Raw genomic sequence first — 10245 nt, 5'->3', positions numbered from 1 at the left:
GGAGATACACTGTATCTGTAAAGACAGATAAAAGTGGCTGTAAAAGAAGAGAGAAGGGAGGAAGGGATGAAGAGGGATTAAAACTGATATTATCCAAGCGCAGGGCGGAGACACATCTACAGAGCCTACAGATTACAATGGACACCAGCTGAAGCAGGAACGCTGTACATTTCTTTACTAGAAATAGATAAACTGACTTCTGAAGGCAAGCTAACAAGGGTAAGTACAATTTTTAGCCAACATAGTTTTCAGTGTATGTGTGATACTATAGGTGGCAATATCAAAAATCAATGCAATGTTGTATGTATACTGTTAATCATTAACTGTACATGAGTGTAGACCTTGAATTGGCTAATTGTTAAAAGACATCATTAAAAATAGAACTAGAGTGAAGCGAAAACTATTTTCTTTAGGTTGTAGCAATGCGTACAAAATGTGTGTGGAGTATTGAGCTTGTGTTTGTTAAATCTCTGTGTTTTGGAAAGCATTCCTGCCAGCAGCTTATAGTTTTGGAATATAGAATAAATGTAACATAATGTTAACAACCACAAATCACTAACATTGCAGGGCTCTTGAATAATGTGTAATGAATGATCTTTTTTTTCTGGTAACTGCTTCAATTATCAGAATATTGAGTGAAAAAAACATCCACATCCCAGTCTGTCACTTCACCTGGTGCAGGCCAGGGAACCAGCGATCGATATCAGTGTGACAGGTTTGTTGTTGTGGCTTTTCGAAGACTGGAGCTCTCTGATTGGCTGAGTCGAAGTGAAGCAGTATGATGTCGCCAGTCGTGGATGAGACGGCTGGAGATCTCCCAGTCAGAGATGTGGGACTGGTGAAGGGGGTACTTATGCCAACTACCAAAGGTGTGTGTGTGTGTGCAGTGGTGTGTTGCATGTGTATATGTATATTCAATCAATCAATCAATTTGTTTATTTCGGGCATGTCAATTTAAATAATCATCATCACACTTCATCTTAGTTCAAATAATACAATACACATGGCCGAAAGGGAAAGTGGGAGAAGCAAAAGCTTATCTAGTCCCGCCCCCATTGTATATTTTGTAGATCTTCAAGAATAATGGATTTAAGTATCTGTTAATATGATTTTTGTAAATGTTGCCCTCCCGCTGTTTATTCCCAGATACTCTACGTGATGTGAAGCCATGGAAGAAGCATCATGTCATGAGGACTAAGGGTAAAACCACTTTACAAAACTACTGCTGTCAACAGCTTTTGCATAAAATGTACAAGAAAAGAAAGGTTTTTCTGTACCTCTCTCTCCAGTCGACCCTCAGCGCCTCTTTAGGTTTCCCAGAGAGCAGCTTGAGGACCTGTGTCTGCGACTGCAGGAGGAGAACAGTGTGCTAAGGCAACACACACGCACACAGGAGCATAGGTTACGCAGGTAACACAGAAACACAGAAACACTGTCATAGAAAACATACTGTATCCATCACCAGACACTTTGGCCAACAAGAGCATATCCATGCCATCTCATTTTCCAGTGATGCTCATTTTGTGTGATTCAAAGTCATGCATGATAAAGACAAAGGTCCCAGTGAGGTTGATTTAACAACTGCTCCTTGTCCCAGGATGTCCACCAGACTGACGCGTCTCCGTCAGGCCCGTCCTGGTTGCAGTGGTGTGAAGGATAGGGACATGGAGGACACCATACAGGAGCTGGAAGCGTGTGTGGCTATGCTGGAGAGCCAGAAAGGGGTGCTGCAGAACAAACTCAGCCTGGCCAAGCAGCACATTTTAGACCTAGGTGGACGCACGACATACAGGTTCAGCAAAGGTGTGTGTGTTGTGAAAACATCTAGCATAAAGGAGGCAAATGTGACCAGAGTTTTATCCTCCATCTCTACCTTTCATCCCTCTCTGCTCCTTGTTCTTCTTCTGGACAGGTAAAAGTATGGAAATGGAGGGTGCAGTCAGGAGGGCAGCCCAGACAGCCCCGCCCCGCTACGGCCCCATGATGGAAGACAGCAGGGCAGAGATGGAGAGACTGTAAGTGTCTCATGCAATTTCTCATTTCGCCACTGTCCTGCAAAGCCTCAGACTGTTTACCTCAGATTACACACTCATCAGCTCCTTTCCACTCAGTACCAGGAAAAAACAGAGAATGATAAACCCTTTACACTACCTCCTCCATGACATGTCCACCTCTTCCACACCAGCAGGTCCAGTCTGACAGAGCAGGTGAGGGTGACAGAGCTGGAGCTGACAACCCAGAGCCTCCGAGACACACTGAGAGAGAAAGAGAAGGAGATGGAGGGAACCATGAGAGAGATGAAGAAGCATCAGGCTGACAGACACAGGTGGATAACGCAGAAATAATACTGACACTACTATTACTAATACTTCTGCTCATGTTACTCTAGTTGTCTTAAGTAAATTGTTAAAACTTGATGTACACAAGTAGTGAAATATTACTAAAGTAGCACTTTCTCAACTTCATTCCCACCAACTGCAACAATTGAAATATTGAATTCTCATTTTTCCTGTCAGGATAACTATCAGAGAGAATGTGGATCTGATTCGTTTACAAAAGCAGCTTTCAGACAAGAGCACTGCCCTGAGAGCCACACAGCAGAAGTTCAAGGACCTGCAAGAAGTAAGAGTAACTGTCAGCCATGTGTCCTGCACATTAAGAGCTTAGTCTTCTCTCACTGATCTAGTTTCTGTCTTTCTCTCTTTCTCTTTACAGGTGTATGAGAGTCAGCTGGAAGAGGTAAAAACCTTGGCACAAACAGCGATCGATGGATATGGTACTATATGTGTGGATAAGTTGGTCTTATGCATGAGTAATGTTTCCATCCCAGAGTCAGAGGTCACTGAGGGAAAGCCAGGGAGCTCTGCTGGAGAAAGTGGAGGAGCTGACTGAACAGCTGAAGCAGGAGAGACAGAGAGCGCTGGGACTGGAGGGACAACTCACCTCTGCTACGCTGTCTCTACAGAACCTGCACAAGGTAAACTCCAACAAAGAGACAAGACAGCACATGCAGATAGATATTAATATCAATGTTGATTTATCTTATTTATGTTTCAGCTACAGGAGAGGATATCAGACCTGGAGGGAGAGAGAGATCTGATAAAAGAAAACTATGACACCCTGCTAGAACGGTAAGAGTTAAGGTCCTCTTGCAAAGCAATCTGATGTAATGGGATACATAAATCAAGAGGCTACACTGATGAAACCTTTGCTTTTCTGGAAACCAGAATTAAAGCTGCATGTTGTTATCATGTTGGTTTACAGCTGCCTGTTCTCTGTTCTAGTACTTTATCTGCTCAAAGTGACCATGATGGCCACGTAGAGAGACATAGGGAAGTGGTCCACAGGAGTGAGGACGTGGGGACACGCGAAGGCAGGCTGGATGTCCAGAGACTGCAGGACATACTGAAAGTAGAGAGGGAGCAGAGAGGCAGACTGGAGCTGGACAGAGAGAAACTGAGACACGAGAAGCAGATATTAGAGGAGCAGAGAGACCGAGAAAGAGGTAGGAGTCACATCATGTTGGCACTACATTCACTCCAACTACAGAGACAACTTATCTCACACCTTGAACAAAGTTTCCCACTGGAAGGAGCCTCTCTATATGTAGCTACTGGGCATTTTGTCATGTGTATGAATCAGGCACCCTCTGACTGAGCTTGATCATTTGGTCACTCTGTCCCATCACCCTGCAGTGTTCACCTCTTGTGTGCATAGGCTCAAACAACACACGTGACTCCACTTGAAATCTGAGATGTATTTGTTAGACAGGAGATGTCAGTGTGTTCATGTTTGGTATCATTGTACTGGTCTCAGTGTAAGAAGTACAAGGGTCTGAGTGGTAAAACACACTAGGATTAACTTACATAATGATATTTCTGAATCTTGGTAGAAAGGGATACTTCCACTCACTCCCTGCTATTATGGTATGGAATACCCCGTAAAGGTCAAAAGGTCCCTACATGTGAAACAAAGATTGATTTCAGACTTTATGTATTTTGCTGGTTGCTGGTTAATCATTAATTTTCATTGATACATTTAGTGGCTGTTGGAGTCAAAAAAGTTTTACAGTTACTTTACTTTAATACAACCTCATCGTAGCACCAGTTCGCCAGAATAGGCATTTGGGAGACACAGACACAGACCTAAGTGTCCTTCCCTTACACAACTTGAAACAAATTGATCTGGAAATAATCAATGAAGATTCACTATGTTGTCAAAGATGACATTACCATAGACCTGTCCTCTGCTCCAGAAGTAAATAGAATCCCTCAATTCAAACTAAATTGTCACTCATTTTTTATGTCCTGTGTTTTTTCCTTTAGAGTTTTCTGTGACAGGGAAAGACAAACGAGAGCATCTAGAACGAGAGGTTCTCCAGTACAGAGAGCAGGTCTCTGCTCTGCAGGACAGACTGGACTCTGTCACCAAGGTTAGGGATGAAGAATGTCTGTGTTTTATGTGTCTTATCCTGTCTTAGGTGCATATCCTGACACAGTTTTCATCTTCTCCATTCCCTCTCTTCTAGGAGTTTGACATGAGTGTTGAGGATCTCAGTGACACTCTCATGCAGATCAAGGTTGGTACTCTCTTGATGCTCACTGCTCTAAAAAGCCAAATCAGTTGCTTTTCAGCCTTGTGTCATGCTCTCACTTCAACTACAGGCATTTAGGATACAGCAGGAGAGCAGGGGGGGTCTGCCCTTCCAATGGGCTGATGGCAAGATGGAGGATGTGCCCCGTGATCTGGTCAGCATCCAGGCATCACTTGCTGAGACGGTGCTGGAGTTACAGAAAACCAGAAACCTTCTAATGCTGGAGCACCGCATCACTAAAGACCTGCAGGTACACAGACTGATCAACTGAGTTGAAAGAAACGGAATTTTACCTTATTTATCATATGGTATAAAATATTTTATCAAGCCCTGACAATACTGACTTAGAGGCTGCACTGTCTGTTTTTTCTCTCCCCCATTTTAACCTCAAGGAAGAGTTGAACACTGTCAGTCAGAGGATGGAGAGAGAGAGGGAGGAGAGCAGGAGGAGGGTGGCAGAGAAAGACAAACTTTTATCGAAAAGAGCTCTTCAGATCAACACTTTGCAAGGTATGAGCAGTAACAGCAAAGTCATTATCAAGAGGAAAGTCCAGAATTAATTGTTGTGATGTTATTCAGTGGTTGGTGTACAGGAAGTTTGTTTACAGTTTGTTTCGATCACTAGTGGATGGTTAGCTTTATTGAAAAAGCTCCTCCTCCAGAATCTCAGACCTTTATGTCTTTGTACTCAAAAGCCCAGTTGAAGGAGTTAGCATACAGCCCCAGGAACTACAAACGGACCATACCAATACAGTACACCTGGCCAGCAGGTGAGCAGGAGGTGGCGCAGCCCATTGAAGACGACACGTCTTTTTCTCAGCTGAGAGCTGGCGAGTCCCTGCTGGAGATCCACCTGAAGGTGAAAACTCAGACCTTGTACCTGAACTAGTGTATTTATCCTGAATAATTCCATGGAAGTCTCTGATATCTGCTGTTCATGCTCCTGCAGGCTGCCGCCTTCACTCCAGCAGGGCTGCGGATTATGGGCAGGATCCGTGCAGGAGTGTCCCACGGGGAGGACATAGTGACCTTCTGCACCTATGGCCTCCTGGACTTCGAGGTGCACTCCACTCCTCTTGTTTCAGGCAGTCAGCCCAACTACGGCTTCACATCCCGCTATGCTCTAACAGCCCGTGATCTGGGCAAGCTGGGAGGTCAGGGGTCAAGGGTCAGAGTGGAGCTCCACCAGGCGGTAGGAGGGGTCAGATTTGTGACACATGGAAGTGGACAAATGTCTCTCATGGGTGCCATGGAGAAGAGAGGGGAGCGTATCAGTGGACGTGTCAGTATCACGGGTCAGTCCTTTCACATATCTAAACAGTAATAAAGACGTTGATGCTTCCTCCCCTTTGTACAGTCTGTTAACATGTTTGCAGAATGAAAATATTTATATACCTTAAAAGCCTGCTCATTAACTGTCTTTGGTAATCTCCATTTGGTTTGAAAAATAAATGCCTCAACTCATGTCAGAAACATTCTGACTTCCTGTGTTTCTCTCTAAGGCCGGGAAGCTGAAATGATCGGTGTTGTGGATTTCTGGGTGCGCCTCTTCCCTCCAGCTGAGCCCATGGACACTGTGGTAGAGAAACCAACTGGCAGGACAATAGTGACACTGAGGAGTCCTGTGCAGATCTCTTATGGCTGGCAAGAGAGAAACGAGGTAAGATGGAGAAAAACAAGTTCTAAACAAAATACTTTTTTTTTTTTTTTTAATTTACGTGTCTTTCTGGAATCTTGCAGTACAAATGGTTTTGATAATGTTTCCCACAGTGTGTGACACTGAATTGAACAAGTCTTGCTGCTGTGTACAGTTGCCTCTAGGGAAAAAAGTAGAACTGATTTGAGTTGAACTATACTGGAGTAGAAAAGATACCTCTCCGGGTTGGCAATGAAACATGTCTTGTGTAATTTTGGTGACATCGTCCTTTAAACTATAATGTTCTGCTTCTAAGCCTGTATAGGACCTGTGTTTATGACCTTTTTTGTGTGATTATAACAGGAGTTACATGACTATGGTCAGGGGATCCCTAATGAGCTGGCGGTCATGTTGGAGCGCTGCGTGGGCCTTAATGCTCGCTGGCCTGGACTACTTCCTGACGCCTACCTGACCTACCGGTTCTACGACCTGCCGCCTCACGTCTCTCAAACAGTGCAGTGCAGCGCCGACCCAATGTTCAATGACACCACCAGCTACCCACTAGCAGTAACAGCTGATGTGTTGCATTACTTGAGGTATGGTGTATGTTTTTGAGTTGAAGTTGACCATTATTACATAAAATATATAGAATATATTATTGTATTCGTATGTCCGATGTTGTTAATAATTGTCATAAAGCTATAGAATCCCTGTTTTTGCAAAATACTAAAACCATTCATCTTTACCTAGGTCTAGTAGTCTCTGGCTGTATGTGTTTGATGACAGCGATGACCAGATACCACCATCCTATCTGGCCAAGACCCCCATACCTCTGCGAGCCCTGGCTACAGGCAGGGACATCAGAGGTGAGACAGAGAAAAGCAGATGAAATACAGTCAATGAATGCAGCGTTCATCTCTTTTACTGCTGTCAAGTTAGATGAAGGTAGAAACCAGCATGTTGTTTTCACATTCATTAATTAGAATTTCAGACAAAAGGGCAAAATGATCCTTGTCAGTAAGCTGGTCTGAAATCAGCCACTCAATGGTTTGGAAATGTCTCTCTCTGTCCTGCCAGGTGATTATGTTCTGCGGGATGCAGCCGGCGGACCACGCGGCATGGTCAGGGTCCTCATAAAGTGGAAGTACCCCTTCCAGCCACCAGGGGATGACTTGCTGGGTAGACAGAGAGGACCAATGGAAAGCAGTGAGACTGAGGACAGGGGCAGAGAAGAGGCCGGGGTGTCACAGAGGCCCATAGCCAAGCCCAGAGTGAAGGTCATTTGTAATTCTGCTCCATTGAAAACAATGCTCACAGGAGCTGTGCATATATTTTAATTTTACATCCATTTGTCTGATGAAAGTATGAAGTTATCAAAAACAATGAAAACCTCTAACCGCCTATATATTCATTTATCTGCATTATGTCATGGGACCAGTGGTTGAAAAGCTCTTGTGTGTGTTCAAACAAACACCCTGATCTCTGGTTTGATTTTTTTTTTTGTCTTCCTTTGCCACAGACTCAGCTACTTGAGCCAAGAGAAACCAAAGCGGCGCAGAAAGAGACAAAAGCCTGGGTAAGGCTTAAGCCCCTACAAAAGTATTCTGTACCCCAGCTGAACTTTTCATGATTGTTCTGTTTACCGGTGTATTCATCTCTCCACAGCCTCAGCCTCCACCTGGCAAACAGAAAAGCTCACAGACCACACGACAAGAACAAACCACCTCTGTGAAACCGGTGTCCTCTCATCAGTCCACAACCAGGAAGAGATCCACGAAGAGGTCACCAGAGCTTCACCCCGGCACATCCCATCAGACATCTGATCCAAGACGGGACACACCCTCTCGTTTACCAACTAGCAAGTAAGTTGTTCATGAGTCCGTTATCTTGTTATTATCATCACTGATGTTCTTAAGGCTGTAAGAGTGTTTCATTATTGTGTTGAGAGGTGGAAGTGAAAATAACTTTTGTAACTAAAACTTTTGTAAATACAATGAAAACACATGTAATCTTGTAGAAGATCATCAGAGGGAACTTCTCCCAGACGATCACCAGCTACACTGTCCAGGAGAAGTTCTGCCAGCGATGCTAAGACTCAGGTAGGAGTTACCGAGACATTTTCTCCAACAATAAGTATCAGTTAAAGCTGTGATGTGGAAGGAGAAGAAGGAAGGAATTAGACGCCACTTGAAAACTGGCATGTGTGTGGGCTCATATCACATCTCTCCTTCTCAGGACCTTCTCTCTGTGGATCAGGTGTCGGAGGATGAAGAGGAGGGGAAGAGTGAGAGTGGTAACTATTCACATATACACAATAGGCTGATAAACACCTGCCTTAGGTTTCTCTCAGTAATTTGAACCCTCACTCTGCTGCTGTGTAAATAAGCAAAAAAAATGAAATGAATCTGGTCTCATGGCTTTTTTCTCCATACAGCTGCTGCAGGAGATAGTGAAGCCCCCGAGTCGTCAGAGTCAAGTTCAGCACAAAGTGACATAATCGTCATTCCACGTAAACGAAAAATGAGAAAGGTACAAATAACAGAGCGACAAACACTGTGACAGAATGTATTAAGAAAGGACAAAAGAGAGAGCATTATTTTGTCATCTGTATGTCCTTTCATTTGAAATGAATGTTATTGTATAAATAGATGCGTGATATGTAAGTCAAATGTGTGTGTGTGTGTGTGTGTGTGTGTGTGTGTGTGTGTGTGTGTGTGTGTGTGTGTGTGTGTGTGTGTGTGTCTCGTCTATTATTGTGTTTCAGGGAGACAAGCTGAGAGTTGAGATTCTGTCCCTGACGCTTGAGCCATCCTCACATGTGGCGTTGGATGAGTCAGTGCAGCGTGTTTTCGTGGAATATCGGCTGCTGGGCATCCCCATGGAGACGACAGAAACACCCATGTCTCTCCGCAAACCCACAGAGGGGGAGGAGATTCACTACAACTTCACACGAGGTGAGAGGTGATGATGTGGTGATGTGGCAAGGTTTCTATTGTTCACTTGTCATAGCTGCTTCATGCAAAACCAAATGTCTCTCTTGTGTCCCTCAGTGATCTATGTGGATGGCTCACGGTCGGCTTCGCTCAGACAGTATCTGTACACCATGCTGGAGGGCAGTGACCCCAACCAGGGCAGGTAATACTGTATCATTTGTTGTTGTAACTTTGCTCATTATGTTTCTCTTCTTTAGCTCTATAGACCCAGACCACAAAGTCAGATGCATGTATGTGTGTCATGGCAGGTTAAAGTTCACAGTGGTCAGTGAGCCGATGGACGATGATGAAGAGTGTGTGGATGTTGGACACGCCTTTCTGGACCTAAAAGAACTGCTGCTTACAGGAAATGATGTTACTGAGCGACAGATTGACAGTAGGTATCAGCAGTGGGTGATATCTTTTGTCTTTTTTGCTAAATATGTGGTGAACAAAAGGAAATCCCGCACACTGTCTATCATTTTATGTTTCACTCCTCAGTCCCTCATCAGGTGGACTTTTTTAATCTCTAGTTATTATTTTTGATACAATACACCTGTCACTGAAACAAGTTTTTTGTGATCATACAAAAAAGTGAAAACTATGTTGAGTGTGTTGTATGCCACTTAATTGAATAACTATAATTATGGAGTTTTCTGACAGTCGTATTTCTTGTTTCTGTCCCTACAGTCATGAGTATGGATGAAGACAAGGAGGTGATAGGAAATCTGAAAGTGTCTCTTGAAGCAGCAAAAGCTCTGAGTGGGATATACCAGGAGTTTCACCAGGAAGATGAGACCAAAAAAGAAGATGAGACAGATGAAGAGGAGGAGGAAGAAGAGGAAGAGGAAGAGAAGGAAAAGGAAGAGGAGGGGCAAGAGGAGGAGAAGAAAAAAGTTCAAGCGATGGATTATGATGAGGACAGTGACTCCTACTGAAAGTAAAAAGCATGAGATTAGCGTTGTGTTTTGTATGAAACAGTGTTGAGTGCATGAAGATGTTCTTTTCCTTGTTTATAGCCTCAAATTAAACATCATTTTCTG

At 43.9% G+C, this 10245-nt stretch overlaps 1 protein-coding gene across 1 annotated transcript; it reads left to right on the top strand.

Moving 5' to 3' along the window:
- Window positions 1–778: 778 nt before the first annotated feature.
- Window positions 779–10140, top strand: rpgrip1 (RPGR interacting protein 1; the record flags this gene model as incomplete). Its single annotated transcript, XM_083993145.1, has 30 exons — window positions 779–869; window positions 1147–1200; window positions 1290–1410; window positions 1598–1803; window positions 1913–2015; window positions 2186–2326; window positions 2517–2622; window positions 2716–2739; window positions 2831–2977; window positions 3058–3131; window positions 3285–3505; window positions 4326–4432; window positions 4529–4579; window positions 4665–4844; window positions 4987–5104; window positions 5290–5453; window positions 5544–5889; window positions 6097–6254; window positions 6594–6826; window positions 6981–7096; window positions 7308–7507; window positions 7750–7806; window positions 7896–8092; window positions 8248–8329; window positions 8466–8523; window positions 8665–8759; window positions 8995–9184; window positions 9281–9365; window positions 9472–9599; window positions 9893–10140. 30 exons carry the CDS (start codon window positions 779–781, stop codon window positions 10138–10140), a joined length of 4101 nt encoding a protein of 1366 aa, XP_083849271.1.
- Window positions 10141–10245: the final 105 nt, after the last annotated feature.

Source organism: Trachurus trachurus (genome assembly GCF_905171665.1).
Source record: "Trachurus trachurus genome assembly, chromosome: 18".
NCBI classification, from domain to species: Eukaryota; Metazoa; Chordata; class Actinopteri; order Carangiformes; family Carangidae; genus Trachurus; species Trachurus trachurus.
Note: the sequence above shows the minus strand (reverse complement) of the source record. Positions and strands in the feature narration are given on the sequence as shown.